Source organism: Elgaria multicarinata, chromosome 13 (genome assembly GCF_023053635.1).
Source record: "Elgaria multicarinata webbii isolate HBS135686 ecotype San Diego chromosome 13, rElgMul1.1.pri, whole genome shotgun sequence".
Classification (NCBI taxonomy): Eukaryota; Metazoa; Chordata; class Lepidosauria; order Squamata; family Anguidae; genus Elgaria; species Elgaria multicarinata.
In genome coordinates, this window is record NC_086183.1 from 32,401,532 (window position 1) to 32,426,949 (window position 25,418).

Below are 25,418 nucleotides of genomic sequence, written 5' to 3' on the forward strand. Positions count from 1 at the left end.
AGAACAAAGAAGAGCAGAAGAACAAAGGACATCAAAGTCCAGGCCTTCAGTACCCTGGACAGTTCACAGGAAGCTGTTCCAACAGACTCGAAGGTCCAACTGAGCCCTTGTATTTACTCTCTGGCCCAGACTACCCGTCTTCCTGGGGAATAGAGAGCCTTAAAGGGGGACAGCCCTTTAGCCTGGACACTAGCATTCATCACCTCTCTGTTAATTCCTGCCTGGCTCATTGGGCGCATGATGCTGCCTTGTGCGGAGTCAGACCGTGGATCTACTTAGCCCAGTATTGTCTCCTTGGCCACTGTTGGTTTTCTAAGTCTCAGCCAGTGGGTCTTTTCCATCACAGGCTACGTGACAATTTAACTGAAGATGCCAGATATAGAAACTGGGATCTTCCGCATGCAAAACATGCGCTCTAAGACAGAGCCATGCCCTTCCACTGAGGAGCATAAGACCCTTGGTGAAGAGGGGGCCAATCCCTTAGGAGAACTGGGCTCATGAGCTGCTGTCTCCAGGGGTCCTTCTTTCAGGGCCTGTGGCTCAAAGAATTCCATTGCCTCTCCAGTTTGAGTTACTGACCCTGCTGACCTGACTGACCCTTCCCTATCTGGGTCAATTGTCTTGGCTGTGGCTAGAGGGGGGAGGTCACGCTAGCAACCTCGCTGGAGAGAAGCAGGTCCAGATCAGGTCAATGCCTAGATGAGAGGTCTTGAAGTTCCATCATGGAAGAAAGAGTAGGACAGAAATGTCATCTATTGCACACACATATATAAAAACAGGTTCCATAAGCATCTTGATTAGAAAGCGTTCCTCAGAAGCCCTGAAAACCTAAAGAGGGTTTGTTGGGAGAGATCTGAAAACTGAAAGGGAAGGAGGACACAGAGAGGGATCTTTGGGACATCTCCCCGGCCTGCAGTTAAGCCTTGCCAGATCATTCCGTTGAGGCATGAATGTCAGGAACTTCAAAAAGGCCTATACTTGCCTAATTGCCTACATTCTCACAATAATTACACAATAGCTTCATAATTACCAGCTTTGCCCTAGCTCCGAGGACAAAACAAGGAATCTCCACAAGACATAGCAAGAAGTATTTGAGTCTTAATTATTCCTCGTTTTAAAAGAGAGGGGGGGGGGGAAACGCACACAAGCTACACAACACCAGTAACAACATTCTCTTCCTGCTTGGGCAGATCTTCTTTTGCAGCAGCTGAAGTTTGTGCCCGTTGGCTTTGCACCTTCCCAACGCTCCGGCACTGAAAGTCTCCCTTGTCTTTGGGGGATAGAGAGAAAAAGGAAATTAAATCCCAGCCGTGCCCTTTAATCAGCAGCTCAACTGTACATTTCCACCACCACCACATAAAGCTATTAGACCAGGGCGCAGCCCAAATGCCTGACTTTGCAAGACGCTTCTTGAAAAACGCACACATGGGCACTGAGGTTTGTTTATCACTTGAAAACATGCTTCTCATCTTGTAAGGTTTGCTAAGCTGGGACTTGCAACGCTCCCAAGTGTTGGGACGGAGATAACATGAGGCGGATATGAATGGCCGGAAGGCTTTGGATCAAGTGTTGTTACATTGAAGAACTTAACAGGGCAACCATATGCACCCTTATTAAGGAGCAAGTCTCACTAAAATCGGTGAGATTCACTTCCAAGCCAATATGCATAGGATCACATTGTAAGATGCTCTGACTGGGGTTGAATTTGGAGCCAAGGACCAGGCCTGAGCCCGTGTGCAGCACCCATCCCGCCCCACTAAAAATGACAAATTTGTGCGACCCACATACTTTGAGATTAAGAGGCAGAACGGCCCCGACATCTGCAGTGGCTAATTGCATGATGAGGTCATTGCCTGAACCCCTTAGTGACTAATGCACATGTGCAGGTAGGGAGCGGTGGTAGTCTGTGGCTGTCCAGATGTCGTTGGACTCCGGCTCCCATGAGCTCCAGACGGAATGGCCAATGGTCAGGGATGACGGAAACATCTGGAGGGACACAGGTTTCCCACCCCTAGGCTAAGGCTTAGCCCCACCTTCCCCAGTCCTGCAGGCTGGGGATGATGGGAGTTGGAGTCCAACACATCTGGAGGGTGCCAAGTTGGGTGAGGAGGGGCTAAGGGCTTCTCAGCCCCTGCCTGCCCAACATCTTCTCTGACTCTTCTCTTCACCATTGCTCCCACTGCGTAAGCAGTGAGGAAAGCTCCCCCCCCCCCCCGCGATTTTGTCCAACTTGTCTGGCTTCATTCCAGCCCCATGGTCACTTACTTGAGAAAACAGCTTTGCACATTGGCTGCCTTGACCCATCAGTCCCTCCGCACTAGGAAAAAGGTCCTTTGCTTTGCAAATGACCCCCTGTTTGCTCAGTCAAATTGTGATTCAGGTGGTTTGGTCTTTGTGTTTGCCTTTAGATCCAAACTGCAGAATAGATATTCATCACCTTGGTTCTGCCGTGCACAGGGCCTGCCTTTCCATTGCACACAAATTTATCTTTCCAGCGAGGGGTCAGCCCTGGGTTAGGTTGACAGGGCTCAGCCGGCACTGGTACTTGGTGCCTGCCACTGCCTGCTCCCGAGGACGGCTTCCTAGGCTGAACCTAGTGTTCGATCTACGCCAGTGTTTGGAAACCTCTGTGGATTACAACAACACACAGACCAGACTAGTCAACTTTCAGACACTGATATGCATAGGATCTTATTGATTCACAGTGCATCCTATGCATATCTACTCAGAAATAAATCTCATTGAGTTTGGTGGGACTTACTCCCAGGAAATAGTGTATAAGATTGCAACCTTAATGAATTTTTATTCCTTCAGGGAGGGTGCATAGTAGACAGTGCTTTATGCACCTTGGGACCAAGTTACCTCAAAGGTCTCCCCCTATACCAAGTAGGGATGTTGGAAAATCCGCAACGAATTCAAATGAGTTCACATTTCTAAGAATCCAACCTACAGATTCCTCAATGGACTGTCTTTTCTGAGTCGTGCTCTTGCAACCAAGAATTGCTGCCTGAACAATGGGAAAATATGTGGACAAGAGGGCTAAAATTTATGTTGAGTACCAATCTTAAAGAAAATTTTTACAAAATGATGTATAGGTGGCATATGCCGCCAGCAAAATTGGCCAAAATGTATAAAGGGGCATCAGGATTGTGCTGGAAATGCGGAGAGCAAGAAGGGACATTCTACCATGCATGGTGGACCTGCAAAAAAGCAAAGACTTTCTGGAAACAAATTCATTCTGTAATCCAAAAAATCCTAAAAAATAATATCCAATTGAAACCAGAATACTTTCTTTTGGGACTTATGGATGAGCAGTTGAAAAAAAATCATGGGACTATGTTTTTATATATGACGACAGCGGCAAGACTGATATATGCACAAAGATGGAAGGGCAAAATAGTGCCCACAACAGAGGAATGGCTACTGAAGATGTTTGAGCTAGCGGAGATGGCGAAACTCACGGCAATAATGAGGGAAAAATCAACTGTAAGATTTATAACTGAATGGGAACCTTTTGTAAACTTTATGAAGGGACGAGAAAAAAATGACTTGTATATGACTTCCAGAACACTTGAGAACTACAAACTCAATCACTGCTTTTAAAACTCAGCTAAAAACTTTTCTTTTCCCTATAGCCTTCAAATATTGAGTTTGTTCTGACTCTATACTGTTAGCTTCACCCTACCCGGTGCCTGTTTACACTTCCCTGTGCCTGTTTGCATTCTCCTTCCCCCCTTATTGTTTACTACAACTTTATTAGATTGTAAGCCTATGCGGCAGGGTCTTGCTATTTACTGTGTAATCTGTACAGCACCATGTACACTGATGGTGCTATATAAATAAATAAATAAATTAATAATAATAATAATAATAATAATAATAATAATAATATCTGTGGATTCAATCGATAGTGCGGAAAATATGGAGAGAGAAATTAGAGATTTGGATTTGACAGTGATAAAGAAAAATAATAATGACAATATTATTATATATCTTTTCTGAGGAGAATATTGGAAGAACATTTTATTTGGTGATTTGTTTGATTTTGTTTTGTCTTAAGTTTTGTGGATGTGTGTGTATTATTAGTGTTTTTTTATTTATTGATGTTTGGAAATAATAATAAAAAAAGATAAAGAATTGCTGCCCAGAACTTCCCACCATTACACATCATGAAAAGCTCTATTTTGCCTCCTATGCAATGCTTTAATTTACTCTGTCACAGACTTGCGCAAATTTCAAAACAAAGGCGGTGGCTCTTTCGGCTAAAAGTATATTAGAAAAAGGTAGTTGTTCCACGGTGCTGTAATCAGTTCAAAATACCTCTGCAACTGCAGCTTGTAAAACGGCAGACGACGCAGTCCTTCAGTGCTGGTGTGTATATGTGTGTGTTTACAGGGATGTGCGCTAGAGTTGCGAGGCAGGGGGCTGAACCCAGAAGAATGACAACCCTAGAAACTCACACTAAAAGCATCCTTACATAAATAGGTTACTATTTCATTGTGCTTTGCTGTTTTACATTTTGTGCACCGCACTGGGAGGGCTTTCCCGAAAATGCAGCTTATAAACATTTTAAACAATAAGTAAATAAATAAATGGGGTGCAGGATAAGGAAGGCAATTTGCATCAAGGAATGGGGATAGCTGGACCAAATAACGACAGCACCCCATTACTGAGCGCTGTGTGTCTTCCCAAGAAGGCTGCATCCTAGCTGGTCATTGCCCACATTGCTTTTGTGTGAGGGCAATTGAAAAGACAACCCTTTCGCCTTTCCCTTCATGGCATCTTGGTGCATTGCTTTTCACCTACCACTGTTACCTAGAATTCCAGTTCTCCCCTTCCATATATTATTTGCAATTTCTCTCTGTTTGTGTCACTTGAGAAATTCACCTCAGTGCTTATGAAGTGACCTTCAGTCCTCAATCAGCATCCCTAAAAATGCCTTATAGAATCATAGAATAGCAGAGATGGAAGGAGCCTACAAGGCCATCAAGTCCAACCCCCTGCTCAATGCAGGAATCCACCCTAAAGCATCCCTGACAGATGGTTGTCCAGCTGCCACTTGAAGGCCTCCAGTGTGGGAGAGCCCACCACCTCCCTAGGCAACTGATTCCATTGTCGTACTGCTCTAACAGTCAGGAAGTTTTTCCTGGTGTCCAGCTGGAACCTGGCTTCCTTTAACTTGAGCCTGTTATTCCGTGTCCTGCACTCTGGGGAAGCAGGGTCACTGAAACCAAAGGGATTTATTTCCAAGTGTTGATGTTCTTGACCTCCTCCAGTCTGAAGAAAATACTGGAAGCAGTTAAACTCCTGATTGGGGTTGCAGGGTATAGACCGCCTTCCCTAACCATGCCAGCTGGGAATGATGGGAGTTGCAGTCTAACACATCTGGAAGGCTAGTGTAGACTGTCGTGTGACTGTCCATAACATAAAAGACGGAAATCCTGCAGTCTAATGTTACTAATATTTGGCCGCTTGAGTGCATTTTCAGCCATTGCCCATCCTTATTTATTTATTTCATTTATATCCCACCTTTTTGCCTCCAAGAAACCCAAGGCGGCATACATAATCCTCCTTCTCTCCATGTTATCCTCACAACAACCCTGTGAGGTAGTTTGGGCTGAGAGTACGTGACTGGCCCAAAGTCACCCAGTCGGTTTCCATGTCCGAGTGGGGTCTAGAATCTGGATCTCCCGGCTCCCAGTCCAGCACCTTAGTCACTACACCACACTGGCTCTTGTGCTGCTGTTATTTCTCACTCATGTTGCATCAGCCAATCAAGGAAGTGGGAGATCCGGTAGTGGGGCTGGACCGTTTTGGAAGCACATTTAGCGGTTAAGTGACACACAGCAATGAAATCGCCAGCTCAGTTGCATCAGCATGGTTTCGAACTGCAGCAGCCCAGCCAATGAAAGCAGCCAAGCGGTCCCTTTCACGCCCGTCGCCTATTTCCTGTCCTCAGACCGTGTGTCCTTCATTCTGGCAAGAAGTAAAAATACTGCCTGTCTTGTTACATACCTGCCCTGGGATTAAGAATGTCAAGAGAGGCCCTTTTGAGGGCACCGTTGCCCACAGAAGTCCATTTGCCAGGCAACCCTGAAAGGGCTTCGTGTTCTGTGGCTCCTATGCCTTTTAACAGCTGCCTGTAATGTAGAAATCCAGCCAGTGCAACTATTCCTGCCATCCAAGATAAAGGAGTGAGTTAAAATGCCCCCAGGCTGCTGTTCAAAGGCCCAAGAAAGAGGCCCATAAAGACGGAGAGGGGAAGAGTTGTGCACCCTCCTGCTGGAACTGTGTTGTGCCAGCCCTCTGAGTGTCATCACACAGGGGGAAATCACGTTTACCCTCGCTTCTCCGCGTGCCCGGGGCCATTCAGTGGGCCGTTCTGATCCCGATGCTTCTCCTGCACACAGCATGGGATAGTGGCAACTTCCACCTTTAAAAATAAGTCAGATTTACTGGGGTGTTTCTTTGTGGCTAGAAGGGGCGGGAGGCAGATGATGTCATGAGAGGGACCCATGAAAATCTGAGCGCCCAGTAACGAGTGTGCAATAAAACATTCGTCTGCACACCAAAGAACAGAGTTCCTAAGGGGCCCAGGATGGACAGTGTCTGCTGTTTGAGGGTAGTGAGGGATTGCTGGACCCACTCGTGCTCTTATCTCAAAGGGCTTCCATCCCACTGCAAAGGGGGGATAAGGAGACCAAGCATCTTCTATCAGTCTTTCCCCAGCCACATCTGGCCTCCTTGACCTCTCCAAGCCGGAGTTGCTCTGTAAACAGTGTGAGCGTCACAATGTAATTTAGCCAGAACTGGCTGTTCAAGTGACTTTGTTACATAGCTGCAACTTTTCAGAACCAACACCCTGGGGAAAAGTGCTGGCTGCCACATCACCTCCCCACACCCGCCCCCGTTCTTATACAGCTCCCCTTTCAGTGTAAAGAATCTTATCCCTAAGATATGGACCCATTCTTTGTACGTTGCCTCGAGCGCAGAGGATCACTCAAAAAACTAATATTTAGAAAGGCAAAGAATTCTCCAGTGCTTAATTTCAAAAATAAGAGGCTCTGAGACTCGAGATGGAGCCCAGGAATCCCTTTCCGCCTAATCACAGGTGTGGAGGAGACAGCTATGTTGTTACTCCGTGGTGAACGATGCTCAGATGCAGTGGAGGCAGGGGGCTCCGATGTCAGTGGGGCGGAGAATCCACTCCGGGTTTCAGTCAGAACTCTACAGGAGCTATCCAAGAGGCTTCCACAGCTTGGATAGTTCCTATAGCATTCTGACTGGTTCTGTCTGAAACCCGGAGCGGATTCACTGCCCCACTGACATCGGAGCCACCTGCCTCCACTGCTCAGATGGGCTCCAGTTTCGTACTGTGTCACCTTCACGTGTCCCTTGAAAACAGCCACTGGGGCCCTTTTCCTGTCCCCTGGCTCCAAAGAAGTAATGAGCTGATTCCCTCTCTGGCTCATTCTTGCTCCTATTAGATGAAGACTGGAGCCCTGCAGCCCAGGTGGGCCCCAAAGGACCAGCAAGTGATGGTGGCAGTAGCAAACTGGCCCCATGTCAGCATCCTCCCCCCCCCCCCCCGCTGCATCTATTTTCTTTTTAAAAAATCATATTCAAGGGTGGGTGGACAAAAGTGGCCTCAATTTTAAGGGGAAAAGTGGACCATGAGGACTGAGCGTGCTCAGAGGTCTAGCGTTATGAATTAGGGGGGAAACCTTCTACCCATTTGTTTCAGTCCACCCTGTGCATAATTTTAATGTCAATCATGTTACATCGTCTTTTTCCTAAACTAAAAGGCCCAAACACTTCCTGCAAAGGGGAATTGCTCCAGTCCCGATAATTCTGGCTACCCTTTTCTGCACCTTTTCCAGCACTATTAATATCCTTTTAAAGATGCAGAATTATACACAGTATTACAAATGTGCTTCCTGCACCACAGATTTGTATAAGGGCATTACTCGATCGCTGGTTATTTTTATTTCTAATCTCTTTCCTAATCATACCTAGTCTGCAATTTGCTTGCTTCACAGCTGCTGCTCAGAGGGTGGGATGATTCAGATGAGTTTTCCCCTGACCCCAAGATCTCTTTCCTAGTTAGTACAGGCTCCAGCAAAGTATTATAGGAAGTTCGGGTATCCTGTTTTTTACGATCTAACATGCAGCACAATGGCAGCGGTCCCCACTTGCCCACCTGTATGTCACAGCAAAGTAAATTGTACAGACTTGCCCCTGCCCAGACAACCAGGGAACATTTGCCTTCCCGTCTCTACTTACCTGGATCCCTGATTGGTTGCAAGATTGTAAAGCAGTTTTGCCCAACTTGGTGCCTTCCAGATGCAGGCTGGGCATGATGGGAGATGCACCCCAACACATCTGGAGGGCACCAGGTTGGGCAAGGGTGCTCTGGAGTTTTAAAATCCCGGAAAACATAATCCAGAGGAGCCCTTTTGTTGCTGGACGCCCCTGCTGAAGTAGGAAGGATAAAAGACAAAGAGGTTTGGGGACGGAAGGCTGCCCCCTGGTGGCCACCGGCGAGAGGTGCTCACCAACTCAGTTGAACTTTGCTGTAAGTTACCAGGGGCCAGACACAGGTGGCTCCGGGCCAGGCAGGGCTCAGGGCAGCCATATTTTAGACTTGGCTCTGGTCTTGATTCATTATGGCAATGTGGAGATAACATAAAAGCAAATAAGGATGCAATTTAGAAGTCATCCGCCCTTTCAGAAGCAATTAGGGACAATCTGCAGCCTTGTGACCCTCCTGTTTAAACACCGCTTTAAAATATATAGATTTTTTAAAAAATCTACAGCTGGGTCAATCTGACCTTGAACGGTTCTAGGATTGCATGCAAAATAATCAGGGGTGTAACCAAACCCTTCCAGCATAGGCTACATGATGGAGATTTCCTCATTGCTTGTACACAGAAGCAATTCAGCTATCAGGGTGAGAGGTAAACCCGGGAGCAAGCACACATGTAAAATTCTGCAACACGCCTTCTGTCAAGGTGCCCGAGGAACGGCCACTACTAAATCCTCTGCTGCTGTAAAGAAGGGGCAGAGTTGAAATGTGTGGAGGACAAGGAAGAACGCAAATCCAGGCAATAAGGAAGTCTTTTCATTAAAAAGAAGCAAAAAAGCATAATCCCTACTCCCACTCCTGTCCCAGCCAAGGACTCACTTAGTTTTCCTCATTTGGGCAAGCCTTCATTTCAGGAGGAACCTTTCGCTCCAATAGCTTCAACACTGCTCGTAATCCATGCTGGTGGCCTCTTTTGTGTTTACCTTTTCTAACCTGCAACGTACGATTTAGACGAGCTTCTATTATTGTGTTTTTGAGTAATCCCCAAGCACTATGGAGGCATTTCACCCTCTTGGCATTCTGTTTCAATTTTGTTTCATAGAATCATAGAACAGAAGAGTTGGAAGGACCCTACAAGGCCATCTAGTCCAACCCCCTGCTCAATGCAGGAATCCATCCTAAAGCATCCCTGACAGACGGTTGTCCAGCTGTCTCTTGAAGGCCTCCAGTGTGGGAGAGCCCACAAGCTCCCTAGGTCACGGGTTCCATTGTCGTACTGCTCTAACAGACAGGAAGTTTTTCCTGATGTCCAGCTGGAATCTGGCTTCCTTTAACTTGAGCCCATTACTCCGTGTCCTGCACTCTGGGAGGATCGAGAAGAGATCCTGGCCCTCCTCTGTGTGACAACCTTTCAAGTCTTTGAAGAGTGTTGTCATTGCTCCCCTCCATCTTCTCTTCTCCAGGCTAAACATGCCCAGTTCTTTCAGTCTCTCTTCATAGGGCTTTGTTTCCAGACCCCTGATCATCCTGGTTGCCCCTCGTTTTAGAGGTTTCCTCTTTCGAAGTCAAATTTCTTTGACATTTTCTTCACTCAAACATAAATTACATTTGATATCATGCTGATCACTGTTTTCAATGTGTTCAATAGCACTCATCATCTCATACTAAGACCTGGGTGACACCAGTTACGATTACGTTCAGGGTTGCCTCCCCTTTCATTGGTTCTGTGACCAACTGCTCTAGGGCATAATGTAAGTGCTCCAGCCTACGGTCAATTCAAAACATGCCATCTGGACTTGGGATTTAGTTCAACCCAGTGGAGGCTTGTGACTCGGATTTTGGTGGGGCTGTGGGTCCATTCTAGGTTTCAATCAGAGCTGGGCAGAACTCTAAAGGAGCCATCCAAAGTGACGAATCTAGCTGGGGGCTGGGCTTCACCCCCTTGGATAAACTCTGGCTAAAACCTGGAATGGCTTCACAGCCCCACCAAAGCTGGAGCCTCCAGCCTCCACTGGCTCAACCTCTGGCAACCTACCATTACTGTTTGGAGCCGGTTATCTTACTACTGTGTGTATCTCACGCCAAGCACTGAAACCATCCTGCCCTGCACAGGACTAAGGCCCCAAGGACAAATATGAGAAGCCCTTCGTATATTAAGTATTTCACGGATGCTTTATTTCCGTACATCACTTTACTGGCAGTACGACCAATCACTCGTCACACACATACACGGTTATGGTCCCTTTTCTACTGCAGACGCGGCACAACAGATTTACGTGAATGGATGGGGAGGGGTCCGCAGACTGGGGGCATGGGGGGTGGACACAGGCGGTGCGCTGGGTGGTAGAAGGGGGATGACGGGAGCTCTCTTCTCCACTTCTAACCCCCCGCCCCATTTCAGAAAAGCATCCAAGGAATTCTCCACCCTCCTGCCCTTTCCTTCCATGCAGGGAAAAGCAGGATTCGAAATCCAAAGCTGACACCCGATTCAAGATGCTTCCTCCCCGCCAGCCTCCAACTAAGGGAAAAGTGGCAACGTCTGCTCCTGAGCAAGTCACTGATTCAGGGAACCGGTTGAAGAGGGATGAGCCTGGTGGGGCAGTGGCAGCCTCTTGCCAAGGGAGATCCCACGCAACCGCCTTCTCCTGCCCGGCGCCTCATTCCAAGGACTGCAACATGAGGAGCTGCTTCAAGACCTTCGTCTGGCTGGTCTCACGGATCTCGCCGGCTAAGAACATCTCGTCCACCACCGTGTAAACCTGCGGGGAGAAAACATTCCTTCCCTGAGAAAGGGGTGCCAGGAGGAACGTTCTGGGCGGCTTTGCCACACTTCGAGAGGGAGCAATGTGAAAAATAGGGAGTGCAGGGCAGAGCCAGCCTCTGGCAGGACAGGGGACAGAAGGAGGGGGACGAGGAGGAGGAGAAGGAGGGGGACGAGGAGGAGGAGAAGCAGCCGCCCCCTTCGGCTTGCAAGGTACGGGGAGGACTCCAGTTTCGCCGAACTTGTTCTGCTGGTTACAGCTCTACCCTGGCCAAGACTAGCTTCAACCTGGTCCGGAGAGGTCTCTCATCATGCCTCCTGCACCCCAGCAAGGATTCTGAGCTCTGCATTTTCCAAAGCAGCTGGCTCCTCCTTACTGACATCTCCTTTTATTTGTTTATTTATTCAGCACCAACAACGTACTTGGTGCTGTACAAAATATATTCTCCCCACCCTATGCCTGAATCCTGGACCTCCACTGCTCTTGGAACTGGGAGCCTCAGAAGGACACCAGAGTGCTGGGCTGGATCAGACCAAGGGCGCGTCGAAGCGCAGCATTTTCCACACAGCGGCCCACAAGCAAGACGTGAGTGCAACAGCATGTTCCTCAGAAGTATATTGCATCGGGTATAGCCACCAGGGCTAGTAACCATCGAGAGTCTTCTCCGCCATGAGTTTGTCTAACCTCCTTTTAAAGCTATGCTTGTCGACGGCCATCACTACACGCCGCGGTAGCGCATTCCGGAGTTTTAACCATGCGCTGGGTGCAGAAGTCCTTCGTTCCGTCTGTCTTGAATCTCCCGCCAAGCAGCCTCCCCTGCTCCCACCATTACTGGGATGCCTTGCTTATCACCTCGCCCTTCCTGGACCCCTCTCCGTGCCAGACGCCCGGCCAACCAACGCAAGGAAAGAAAAGTCTCTCCCAGTTGTTCTTGAGCGCAACGGACCGTCCTCTATGCAGGGCTGCCTTAGACGGCTGCCTGGCGCCACCTTGTGGTAGGGCTACCACTGGAAGGGGATCCCAATCCACTCTTTGCTGGAGCTGGGCCCCTCCCAGGCCATGCTCCAGTCAGGGTTTTCCTGACTCCTTCGCTACCTTAACGGAACTCACCTTGTAGAAGTTGAACACCAGGTCAAGTTCACAGACGTTGTGGAAATATTCATTCAGCACCTGGATAGAGAGAAGGAAGCGTGTCTTTGTAATTGGGACTACCATCAAGGATGGGGGGTTGGGGGTGGGGATTACCATTTGCCAAAAACAAATGGTTCTGGGAGTAGAATCATAGAATAGCAGAGTTGGAAGGGGCCTACAAGGCCATCGAGTCCAACCCCCTGCCCAATGCAGGAATCCACCCTAAAGCATCCCTGACAGATGGTTGTCCGGCTGCCTCTTGAAGGCTTCTAGTGTGGGAGAGCCCACAACCTCCGTAGGTAACTGGTTCCATTGTCGTACTGCTCTAACAGTCAGGAAGTTTTTCCTGATGTCCAGCTGGAATCTGGCTTCCTGTCACTTGAGCCCATTATTCCGTGTTCTGCACTCTGGGAGGATCGAGAAGAGATCCTGGCCCTCCTCTGTGTGACAACCTTTTAAGTCCTTGAAGAGTGCTATCATGTCTCCCCTCCAACTCCTCTTCTCCAGGCTAAACATGCCCAGTTCTTTCAGTCTCTCTTCATAGGGCTTTGTTTCCAGACCCCTGATCATCCTGGTTGCCCTCCCCTGAACACGCTCCAGCTTGTCTGCGTCCTTCTTGAATTGTGGAGCCCAGAACTGGACGCAATACTCTAGATGAGGCCTAACCAGGGCTGAATAGAGAGGAACCAGTACCTCACATGATTTGGAAGCTATACTTCTATTAATGCAGCCCAAAATAGCATTTGCCTTTCTTGCAGCCATATCACATTGTTGGCTCATAATCAGCTTGTGATCTACAACAATTCCAAGATCCTTCTCGTTTGTATTGTGTGTGTGTCTTTTGTATATGTGTCTAAACATGTTATAGGGTATTATTATTATTACATTTATATCCCACGTTTTTTCCTCGAAGGAACCCAAGGCGGTATACATAATCCTCCTCCTCTCACAGCAACCCTGTGAGGTAGGTTGAGAGTCTGTGACTGGCCCAAAGTCACCCAGTGAGCTTCCATGGCTGAGTGGGGACTAGAACCCGGATCTCCTGACTTCAAGTCCTACTCTCTAGCCACTCTATGTGTGTGTTTTTTAATGTTCCTTGCTAAAATCATAAGCATGGGAAGAAGTACAGGAGTGTTTGATCGTGCCGTAGCCCTCCGGAGTCTGAAGTGGTACCGTTCAGGAACTGTTTCACAGTCTCATCCAGTTGGTATGTGCATGTTCAGCCCAACAATGCAAATATTCACCTCCACAAAGTTGTGAATGGCTTCTAGGTAAGCCAGGTTGTTGTCATTCACATCTACACAGATGCAGAAATAGAGCCCTGCGTAGCGCCTGTAGATGATTTTGAAGTTCCGGAACTGGAAGGAAAAGAGGCAAGAAAATCCATCATGAGATATTGTCCATGCTCTGGTAACCTCCAAGTTAGATTACTGCAATGTGCTCTACGTAGGGATGCCTTTGAAGACGGTTTGGAAGCTGCAGCTCATAAAAAATGCAGCGTCCAGATTGATTTCGGGAACCAGAAGGTTCGACCATATAACACCTGCTCTGGTCCGCTTGCACTGGCAGCCTGTGTGTTTCCAAGCCCAATTCAAGGTCCTGGTTTTGACCTATAAAGCCTTACACGGCTTGGGACCACAATACCTGACAGAACGCCTCTCCCGACGTGAATATACCTGGTCACTACATTCAACATCTAAGGTCCTCTTCCGGGTTCCTACTCCGAGAGAGGCTCGGAGTGTGGCAACGAGGGACAGGGCCTTTTCAGTGGTGGCCCCCAGACTATGGAACGATCTCCCTGATGAAGCTTGCCTGGCGCCAACGCTGCTATCTTTCTGGCGCCAGGTTAAGATTTTCCTCTTTACCCAGGAATATGGCAGCACATCTTAATTACCCACGTTTAGTTTTTTTTAAACGGTTTTTAATGCTTTATGTGTGTATGTTCTGTGTTTTAGAATTTTAAATTTTGTATACTCGTTTTTATCTTAATTTTAGAATTTCTGTGAACCGCCCAGAGAGCCCAGGCTATGGGGGCTGTATATAAGTGTAATTAATAATAATAATAATAATAATAATAATAAAAAATGGGAGTTCACCACGGTGCCCCTTGTAACCGAAGGCAGCCCTGGATGGCTGGGCAGAGTTGCGTTGGGCTGTGGGGCCGCTCTCCTGACAAGGGAAAGGGTCTCTAGCTCCCCACTGCCCTCCTTTCCACCCAGAATGTTGAAAACTTAATGCAAAGTTTCCCCCAAGAGGGTCACGTTTACCCTTGCTTGCTGTGTGGCTGCAAATCCGGAGTACAGTTTAGCATCCAGAGAAGTTCTACTTTAATTTTTTATTATTACATATATGTCCTGCCATGGTAATTCTATATTTTATTTTTTAGTGTTCAACTTCTGATATTGAAGTTTGTATCAATGGTTTGTGCTATATTACAAGCTGCTCCTACGACCCTGTGGAGGAACATAAACATAAAATACCCAAAGGGCAGACATCCTACCAAAGGGATGCATCCAGATCAAAGGATGCCAGATAACTCAAGCCATCCAGCCAAGCTGCACTGCAGCATAAGCTGCTGCTGAAGCCCTCACCCTCCTCAAGCCACTGCGGTATGCAAGAGAAAGCAGCACGCCAGTCGTAGATGAAAGGGGGAGCAGAGAGCGCGCACAGGCGCATTACCTCAACGAAGTTGGTGTGCTTCGCGTCCCGCACCGTGACAACGGCATGGACCTCCTCAATGAGTTTTTGCTTCTCGTCATCGTCAAACTGCATGTACCACTTGGCCAGGCGCGTTTTGCCAGCCCGGTTCTGGATCAGGATAAAGCGAATCTGTAATAGGAGGGAGCAAACTGGTCAAAGATGTCGGGGATTGGAGCAACGTTCCCCAAACTCCTGGCATCCGAGGAACGCTTTTTATCCATACTGCAAGCGTTCTTAGACGCACGCTTTGCCCTCTGCATTTGGAGAGGGAGCACAAGAGTAGAAAAAAACCCCTTCCTCAGAGGCTGCCACTGAGTTGCTGTACCAGGAGTGCCTCTTGGGTCAGGATGCAAGCCCAGAAGAGGCCAACGCTTCCATATTTTATTTATTTATTTATTTATTTATTTATTTATTACATTTCTATACCGCCCAATAGCTGGAGCTCTCTGGGCAGTTCACAAAAATGAAAACATTCAAAGTATAAAACAACAGTATAAAACCATACTATAAAATACAATATAAAAGCTCAACCAGATAAAAACAGCAGCAATGCAAAATTACAAATTTAAAACACCAAGTTAAAATTTATTTATGGACTGTTAAAACGCTGGGAGAATAAAAAGGTCTTCACCTGGCATCTAAAAGCATATAATGTAGGTGCCAAGCAAACCTCCTTAGGGAGCTCATTCCACAGCCGGGGTGCCACAGCAGAGAAGGCCCTCCTCCTGGTAGCCACCTGCCTCACTTCCTTTGGCTGGGGCTCGTGGAGAAGGATCCCTGAGGATGACCTTAGGGTCCGGCCAGGTACATACAGGAGGAGGCGTTCCTTCAGATAGCCTGGCCCCAAGCTGTTTAGGGCTTTAAATGTTAATACTAGCATTTTGAATTGGGCCCAGACCTAGACTGGCAGCTAATGAAGCTGGAAAAGGACTGGCGTGATGTGGTCTCGTCGGCCGGTCCCTGTTAGTAACCGCGCTGCCCTGTTTCATACCAGCTGAAGTTTCCGGACCATTTTCAAAGGCAGCCCCACGTATAACGCATTGCAGTAATCAAAACGAGAGGTTATCCGAGCATGGATCACTGTAGCTAGGCTATCTCTGTCCAGATAAGGGCGCAGTTGGTATATCAGCCTAAGCTGGTAAAAGGTGCTCTTTGCCACTGAGTTCACCTGTGCCTCAAGTGACAGTTCTGGATCCAAGAGCACCCCCAAACTACGGACCCGATCCTTTAGGGGGAGTGCAACCCCATCCAGGACAGGGCAAACATCACCTCGCCGGACAGATGAACCACCCGCTAACAGTACCTCCCTTTTGTCATACACAAAGGGCAGCCTCCTCTGAGGGCCAGTAATTTCACTGAAGCTCTGCACTGAGAATGACTGAATCATTTGTCCCCAATGCATGCCCACACAGTGTGGTTAGCCACCCTGAGCACATGTTGACAGGAAGCAGGCCCAGTTAGGGAAGTTACTCATGGAGAGGTACAGCAGGTACCCTCCTCATTTGGAGTTTTCCTTCTTCTCACAACACACTCAAGTACCCCACACGCACTATGGGAAACACAAGCTCACAGAGTGATCCTATGCATGCTTACTGTGTCGTAAGTCCAGCCCAGCGGGGTTTACTTCTTGGTCAACTCACAGAGGATCGCTGCCATAGATATGTGAACCGTTCGGGTGTAAAACTCACAGGGTTTCCGACTCCCTCTCCCAACATGGGGAAAATTTACAGCTGCAACTCAAGAGTTCCTGCCTTTTCCCCCCTTTTGCTTCGCTTGCCAGATCTAGCTGCTGCTGCTTCCTTCCTTCCACTTCCCTTGCTGTGGCATGCATAGATTGCACATTAGAGACGCCCCTTAAGCTTTGCCTAAAGAACAGAGCTGCCCTTTCTTGTCTGCCTCCATGCTAGCTTAGCTCCTCTTCCTGCTTGGTGTGTCCATGAGATAGAGTGACCCACCCCATTAAGAAAGCTAGTCCAGCAGAATCAGCAGAGACAAACAACAGTTGGCGTGCTATCTGTTCCGACACCACATGAAGAAGAGTTCCCCCCCCCTCCAGAAGTCTGAATGGTCAGCCACAACTAACTGCAAGCATTTTTAATGTGGACGAGCCCTCTGATTAATCAGGGGCCGTGTCCATGTAACTTTTCCATTCCAGAAACTGTATAATAACAGCAACACTTGCCAAAAAAGATGGTCATGAAGTACAAGACAAAGCGCAGTACAATAGACACGCAGCTCTACCACATGACTTGGGGGGGTGCTTTTATGTCTACTTCACCGAGGCACTGAGCAAGCGGGCAGGCAATGCAAGCCCTAGTGTTCGAGTCCAAAATGGAGACACACATCGGGCAGCCTTGTCTGCGATTCAATTTCTCACTGCCTGTGCCTCTTTTGGCACATGTTGGCCACTTACGCTCTGCACAATCACTTGAGCAATCACAATGGTTCCCAGAGACAGGGCTCCTACAACAGCCTTCCCCTACCTCAGCCTTCCTCAACCTGGGGCGCTCCAGATGTGTTGGACTACAACTCCCAGAATGCCCCAGCCATGGCTGGGGCATTCTGGGAGATGCAGTCCAACACATCTGGAGCGCCCCAGGTTGAGGAAGGCTGCCCTACCTGGTGCCCTCCAGATGTGCTGGACTGCAACGTCCATAACTCCCAGCCAGTGTAGCCAATGGCCTTGCTAGCTGAGAATTAAGGATGTTGCAGTCCAACACATCTGGAGCGCACCAGGTAGCCGAGTAACTTATCATGTCAAAAGCTGCTGTAGGAGGTGGCTCTTGCCCATTTATTTATTTATTTATTACATTTCTATACCGCCCAATAGCTGGAGCTCTCTGGGCGGTTCACAAAAGTTAATAACATTCAAAGTATAAAACAACAGTATAAAACCATAATATAAAATACAATATAAAAGCTCAACCCATGCCACAAGAAGTCACTTTTTAAATATACTGGCAACAAAAATCGTATCTCCACATATGGAACCTGGTCCAGTTCACAGAAACCTGTATGAAACTGACAAACAAATCATTCACAAGCATCACCAGCTGGGATTCATGGCAAGATCTCAAGGCTGCAGTCCGAGTCCCCTGGGTTGAGAGATGGCCCTCCTCTTCATAGACGCATAGAATAGTAGAGTTGGAAGGGGCCATTCCTCTCAATGCAGGAATCCACCTTGAAGCATCCCTGACAGATGGCTCTCCAGCCACTTCTTGAAGGCCTCTAGAGTGGGAGAACCCACAACCTCCCTAGGGAACTGGTTCCATTGTCATACTGCTCTAACAGTCAGGAGGTTTTTCCTGATGTCCAGCTGGAATCTGGCTTCCTGTCACTTGAGCCCGTTATTCCATGTCCTGCACTCTGGGAGGATCGAGAAGAGATCCTGGCCCTCCTCTGTGTGACAACCTTTTAAGTATTTGAAGAGTGCTATCATGTCTCCCCTCAATCTTCTCTTCTCCAGGCTAAACAGGTCCAGTTCTTTCAGTCTCTCCTCATAGGGCTTTGTTTCCAGAGCCCTGATCATCCTCGTTGCCTTCCTCTGAACATGCTTCCTGGGAGATTGTTTTCATAGCCTTGAATTCTTTCTCACCTCCGCTAGATTTGGGAACGGTCACATCCATGGCTCTGCTTGGAGAGCTCTTTAAATGGCCCTAGGACCTAGCAGTCTTCCCCACTGCAACTGGGATGGGGAACGCATGGCCTTCCAGATGTTGTTGGACTGCAATGCCCATCAGCCCTAACCAATGGTGAGGGATTAAGAGAGCTGCACTCCAAGAACATCTGGAGGGCTACATACTTCTCATCTCTGCACTACAACATACTTGGAAGTATGGTTTCCGTTCTTTGGAAATGCAGAACACAGATACATTCCAAAAGCAAAAACACTTGTGGAAAATGCTGACCATGAAGACAGGGAGGAAGCTGTAATAACGGGCCAGGCTATTATGCAAAACAGACTATGCATTTGGTTGCCTGTATTGCTCTGCACGAAAAGAATACTGAGAACACTAATAGACAGCAGCCTTCATTATCTGATGAGCTTGTGCAACGGATAGGCACTTCCACAGAAAAGCCGCAAGGGAAATGAGAGTTACACAACCAGCCGCACGTCAAGCAACAGTTGTCAGATCTTTCCCTTTAGAGCAGCCTTCCTCAACCTGGGGCGCTCCAGATGTGTTGGACTACAACTCCTAGAATGCCCCAGCCAGCTGGCTGGGGCATTCTGGGAGATGCAGTCCAACACATCTGGAGCGCCCCAGGTTGAGGAAGGCTGCTTTAGAATTTCTCCTCCCCCAAGAGTTCACTTGCGAGGTAATGCCACAGATCCATAGACATACGGACATATTATCTTTGTCTCTCTGGAATTGCCAAGAACAGATGCTTTCAAATAATCCAGAATTCAGGTCTGAGCATAGCCCAAACAACAGCAGAATTCAGAATTTAGTGCATAGAATTGAGGGGTTTTCAAGATTTGGAAAAAGCCCATAGGAAAAAAAAATGGCTCTAAAACTCCGCAAGACAGGGCTACACAAGATCCCATATTAACATGTCTGAAGAGAAGACAATACCAGGTAACTCAAGTAAGTAAGGTAAGTCATAAGGGAAAGCTGTTTTCCCCCTGCCTATAAATAAATCAAACTGCTTCACAACTCCAAAAACAGATTTTGTGGGAACAAAATCCACCTAAGAAAGCTTAAGAAGGAACCTTGGACTGGAACATGAGTTGTAAACGACCCTTAATGAATTCCAAAGAAAACAGAAAACATGTCATGTTTTAACCAGTTAATCAGAAGCACCTTTTTAGCAAGTCTTGAAGGTTTTAATCAATTAAACGTTGCCTGGCGTCAACGCTGCTATCTTTCCGGCGCCAGGTTAAGACTTTCCTCTTTGCCCAGGCATATGGCGGCACATCTTAATCACCCACATGTTTAGTTTTTTAACGGTTTTTAATGCTTTATGTGTGCATGTTCTGTGTTTTAGAGTTTTAAATTTTGTATACTTGTTTTTATCTCAATTTTAGAATTTCTGTAAACCGCCCAGAGAGCCCTGGCTATGGGAGCGGTATATAAGTGCAATAAATAAATAAATAAAAATAAACAGGAACACATTAAAAATATTATTACCAAACATCTTTTCTAGAAGATGCATAGGGCATGTTGGCATATAGCTGGTCTATTTGGCTCTTTCCTGTTAGCAGCTAAACTACCGTGACATCAAAACCAGAGATTCTGGTTTGTTGTGCCTTTACAAGCCAGGATTGTAAACTAAAGTTGCCCTTGGCTTACATATCCTGGCTTGTTTGGGAGCAACAAACCAAGTTTGGACAACTAGGTGAGCTTTTTATTTCTGAGTAGTTTAGCCATTTTTGCTAGCGGGAGGAACTATGTGGCACCAGCACTCAGTTTGTTCACAGTATGCCAGGATTTGCCAGAATCCTGGCTTACCATTCTGTGCAAATATGGACACACTGTTCTCCCTCATGCAGGAAGAAATGCCTGCTGAGACAAAACAAAGAATGTTTTTATTTGCAAAAGACAATGAAGTCTCTTATCACCTTAAAGAATAACACATTATTATCGCAGACGCTTTTGTGGACTTCGGTCCATTTCATGAGATGCATGAAGTGTTATCCTGAGTTACAAATATATGTACACATTGTTGTGGGAGCTTGCAAATAGCGAGATCAGAAGGAAAGGAAATGCAGGAAATACCGACAGTGATAATTATCTTATTAACACAGTCCATTCAGAAAAACAGTTAAACACACACTTCCTGGCACTGGTCACCCACCACCTCAAATCTTCCATGGTTAGGACACCGTATTGCATCAACAATGCACTACATCTGAGGCACTAGATTAAAAATCCCAATACATTCTCAGCTCCGGGAGATATTAAGAGTGAATGGCAAATTCAGTATACTGTGGCAGGCAATGTGTTTCAAGCAAGCGCTTTGTGAAGAAAGGAAAGGAGACAGAAAGCATGAAAGATACTAGGCACCCAGAAACTCCATTTCCATGAGCACAGGAGGCTCTCTGCCCAAACTTCCACAAGACCCTCCTCTCAGTTAAACAGGGCTCTGCCCATGCCTTGTAGCCATACTCTAACTGGGAACTGTGAATCCCACTGCACATCCTCACCCCCCAACTGGAGAACCCTACAATACTTACACACCTATACCTCAAGAATCTCTTTTCACAGATACATACTTTTCTGCCACCCAGTGACTTCTCCCAACTAACTACAACCCTCCACTATCAACTTCCTCTTGGAATTTCACATGCCTTTGCTCCCATATGCAGGAGGGAAACCTCCCCACAAGCACGGCATAGTTTGCTCAGAAGAGGCTAAGCTGTGAACCACTCCATTCAAATCTCACACCTGCCACAAGCTCGTGGAACAGCCTTCAGCCAGCTAATATTTTCTCACCTCCTTGTCTGCAATACTGGTATCATGTCATGAGCCTATTTTACAGGATTGTTGTAAGGCAGCCTTCCCCAATCTGGCACCCTTCACATGCGCCGGACTACAACTCCCATTGTTGGCTGGGAATGCTGGGAGTTGCAGCCTGACACATGGGGGGGGGGACCAGGTTGGAGAAGGCTGCCGTAAGGATTAACATGTGGAAAGAGCGTTGAACACTCATAAGACAAAGATAGGGAATGTGTGGCCCTCCAGATGTTGTTGGACTGCAAGTCCCATTATTCTTCACGATTGGCTATTGGAGTTACAGTCCAACAACATCTGGAGGGCCACACATTCCCCACCTATGCTCTAAAGCAGCCTTCCTCAACCTGGGGCGCTCCAGATGTGTTGGACTGCATCTCCCAGAATGCCCCAGTCAGCTGGGGCATTCTGGGAGTTGTAGTCCAACACATCTGGAGCGCCCCAGGTTGAGGAAGGCTGCTCTAAAGCATTTTTCGTCAACCTGGTGCCCCCCCCTTGGATATTTTGGACTACAATTCCCATCAGCATGGTCTGTAGTGATGGGGGTTGTAGTCCAACACTTAGAGAAGGCGACAGATTGGGTAACGGCTGCTCTAAAGCCTGTACTATTATTGTAATTCCTTATTACCACCAACAACCTGCCCGCACTGGGCTTCCACAGGCAGCAAGGTGTCCCCCCCCCTCGCCCCACTTCAACCCACCCAATTTAGGAGCCCCACAGCCGGCCTTCCCCCTCCTGCCCTCCCCCCAGGCTGAGGCCTGTACACCCCCCCCCCCCGCCTCTTACCATGGTGGTCGCTGCCCTAATTCCTCCTTTCACAGAGCTCAGGGGCAGCTGCTTCAACTCCCCACCCCTTAGGCTCCCTTCCCACCGGATATCCGGCAAGGCGCGGACGAGTCCCTGAGCAAGCCGGGAGTTGTAGTCTAAGAAAGGCAGCAGGAAGAAGAGGAACTGAAGCCCTCCCGGCAGGCTTTGCGGCAAGCATTAGGGTCTCTCTTTCTCTCTCTCTCTCTCCCACCCTCACCGCCCCGGCAGGCCACGCGATGGCAGCGTTGCATGTCGGGATTTCTAGTTTCATCGGGCCGAGCAATAGGCAAAATGATACCAAAGTGCCGCTGCTTCCAGTAGGGGGAGCTCGAGTTTTGCGTCCTTCCTGCAAAGCCAGGGAGTGGTCTGGGAGAACGAAGCCGAGCGTCCTACATCTCGAGCGCCGAGAGAGCCTTACTTTAGCCCCAGGCTTGGCAAGGCCTGGTAGGCCCTGAATGGGGCAACTCGGTCACAATGGAAGGGGGCGCTCTCACCTCAGGGATGGGGAAAATAAGGTTGGAAACTGGGATGGAGGGTGGAGGGAGCAGTAGCCTTAGATCATGCTGAGGAGGAGGAGGAGGAGGAGGAAGAAAAACAAACATAATTTGCATAGGATCATTAAAACATGGCTTTAATTGACATGTAAATATCATTAAATGAACAGAGTGCATTATAATTCCTAAAGTGCTTATCCCTCACAATGTCATTGTGAAGAACAGCAATTTACAGGCCAAGTTTCAATACAAGTTGTTGTCTAAAATAATAATAACAACAACTCCAAAAAAAATATCTCTCAAATATTTACACCAGCCTTACCCAACCTGGTGCCCTCCAGATGTGTTGGACTACAACTCCCAGAATCCCCCAGCTAGACGGTTGGGGGATTCTGGGAGTTGTCGTCCAATACATCTACCAAGCACCAGGTTGAGGAAAGCTGGTTTATGGGGATAATACAATATAATTATAATATAGGGAGTTTGATCGGGATTTATTCAGGCTTCCACAACATGGCATCCTCCATATTTAAGTGGGAAAATGCCAAGGAAGGACAACAGCCACATTTAACGTGAAAAGAGGAAACTTCTCCAAAATTAGGGAACTAGAAAAAAAGAAGCTGAAAGGAGGAGCCAAGAGGGTTGAATCCCTGCAAAACGCTTGGTGGTTATTCAAAACCACAATAAAAGAAGCTCAGCTACAATATATACCACAGGTTAGGAAATGTAGCACCAAGTCCCAGGGGTCACAGGTATGGTTAATGAGCCGTGTCAAGGAAGCTATTGGAGAAAAGAAGACTTCTTTCAGAAAATGGAAGTCTTGTCCAAGTGAGGAAAACAAAAGAGAACAAGAGATGCAAAAAAGCATTTTGAGGTGCATATCGCTAACAACATCAAGGCCAACAGTAAAGAATTCTTTAAAGATATCTGGGAAATTAAAGGCCAGTTAGCTTAACATGTGTTCCAGGTAAATTAGTTGAAAGCATTATTAAAGGTAAAAACATTAAGCATACAGAAGGACAAGCCCTGCTGAAAAAGAATCATCATGGCTTCTGCAAAGGTAAGTCCTGTTTCACTAACCTTTTAGAGTTCTTTGAGAGTGTCAATAAACATGTAGACGTGGGTGATCTGGTGGACATTGTTTACTTGTACCTAAAAAGGCTTTTGACAAAATCTCTCACCAAAGACTCTTGAGCAAACTTAGCTGTCATGGGATAAGAAGAGAGATCTTGTTACAGACCAGTAACTAGTTAAAGAAGGGAAGCAGAGAGTAGGAATAAATGGTAAATTTTCCCAATGGAAGAATGTAAAACAGTGGGGTCTCACAGGGACCTGTATTGGGCCCAATGTTCAGCAGGCAGGAAAAGAAGGAAAGAGTTGCTTCATGACCGCACCCAATCTTTTCCTGTCCTAACAAACCTGGGCTAAGCCCTGATGGTTTATTTTCTGGAGGAACTTATGATGGGTCCGTGTGTCGTCTGTGGGGTGTTTCTGCCACTCATGATAGGTTAATATGCCCAAACACTCTAACCTGAGAACTCACACTCTGCAGAAAGGGCACGACCTATGACGTATAGTGGTTAGCAACCCCATCACGGCTTAGCATTACATTTGAACCCAGAGCCACTATCTCTGCACTCCCACCCTCAAGCCTCACTATTTCCACCCAGCCCCATTGTAAAGGAGGAGACATGCCCACCTTAGCCTGAAGTCCACGCACCCCTGCAGTTCAGTGGCCGTGTTTGAAATGAGCAAGAGGGGAGAAGGGAGCCCCCAAGGGCTGCGTAGCAAAAAGGCTGCGGCTTCCACCCTCAGCCTGTCGCCCTGAAGCTGGGGAGTCTGGCTGTTGGCTCCTGCAATGAGTCAAAAGCTGCTAATTGTTAGCTCTATTTATGTACAGTGTCCCGGCATGGGGCTGGCATTCAGCGCAGAGGTGTCTAGGATAAACGTCTGCTTCCCGGCATCAGCTGACAGCTGCCTCCCACCTTGCTCAGACTGCACAGTCGCAAAAGGGCTGGAAGGAGCAAGTCCTAGCTACGTTGTTTAACTTAATGTGAAAAAAATAAGATATTGTTTTGAGAAACACACAACTTGTTGGAATGCTACGGCACAGTCCTGGCCCCAGTTTTCTGCGGGCAGCATCATATCTAGGCATGTTATAGACTCAAACCCTAGGATACCAGGATCACCTTTCTAGGACTCTGGGAAATCACTGGCATCAACCGGTCCCGGGAGTTTTCCAGTTCTTTTATGAACCAGTTTGTTCATTTTGTGTCAGAGACCAAACCTCTATGGCGGCACATGCTTTGCACGTGGAAGGTCCCAGCTTCGAGCCCTGGACTCTCTGTTTAGAAGGATCAGGTAGCAGGTGTTGTGAAAGTCCAGGGACAGCTCTACCATTAGCCAGGGTGAATGGCAGCATAGTGTTGGAGGAGAGAGCTGTGGGTCATGGGGCCTGCTCTGTGCCCTCTAAGTTAGCCTGCAGCCTTCAGGGGTGCTGGAAGATCCTGTCCCATTACCAGTGTTGAAGACAGATCCCTCTACCCGTGCAGCCGGCTTTTGTTTGTGGAATGGGAGGGGGTGCCATCTTGTCCTTTGCTTCAGGCAGCAAAAGGTCTTGGGAAAGGCCCTTCTCTTCCTGAGAGTAGGAAATACTTCATGCTGGCTAGGGAATGCTGGGACTTGTAGTTCAACACATCTGGAGGGCACAAGGTTGGAGAAGGCTGACCTAAGTGCATAACTACAAAGAAGAAAAGAACAGGCCAT

At 47.6% G+C, this 25,418-nt stretch overlaps 1 protein-coding gene across 2 annotated transcripts; it reads right to left on the bottom strand.

The window, feature by feature from the left end:
- Positions 1 to 10,458: 10,458 nt before the first annotated feature.
- Positions 10,459 to 22,277, bottom strand: AP2S1 (adaptor related protein complex 2 subunit sigma 1). 2 transcript variants are annotated; one of them, XM_063140803.1, is made up of 5 exons: positions 22,138 to 22,277; positions 14,878 to 15,027; positions 13,443 to 13,556; positions 12,178 to 12,237; positions 10,459 to 11,064 (listed from the first exon to the last, which is right to left on the bottom strand). In XM_063140803.1, the coding sequence occupies exons 1-5, from the start codon at positions 22,138 to 22,140 to the stop codon at positions 10,963 to 10,965; spliced, it is 429 nt and encodes a 142-aa protein (XP_062996873.1). In that variant the 5' UTR covers positions 22,141 to 22,277; the 3' UTR covers positions 10,459 to 10,962. The 2 variants fall into 2 exon arrangements, with proteins under 2 accessions (XP_062996873.1, XP_062996874.1); XM_063140804.1 differs by lacking the exon at positions 13,443 to 13,556.
- Between the last annotated feature and the right edge of the window lie 3,141 nt (positions 22,278 to 25,418).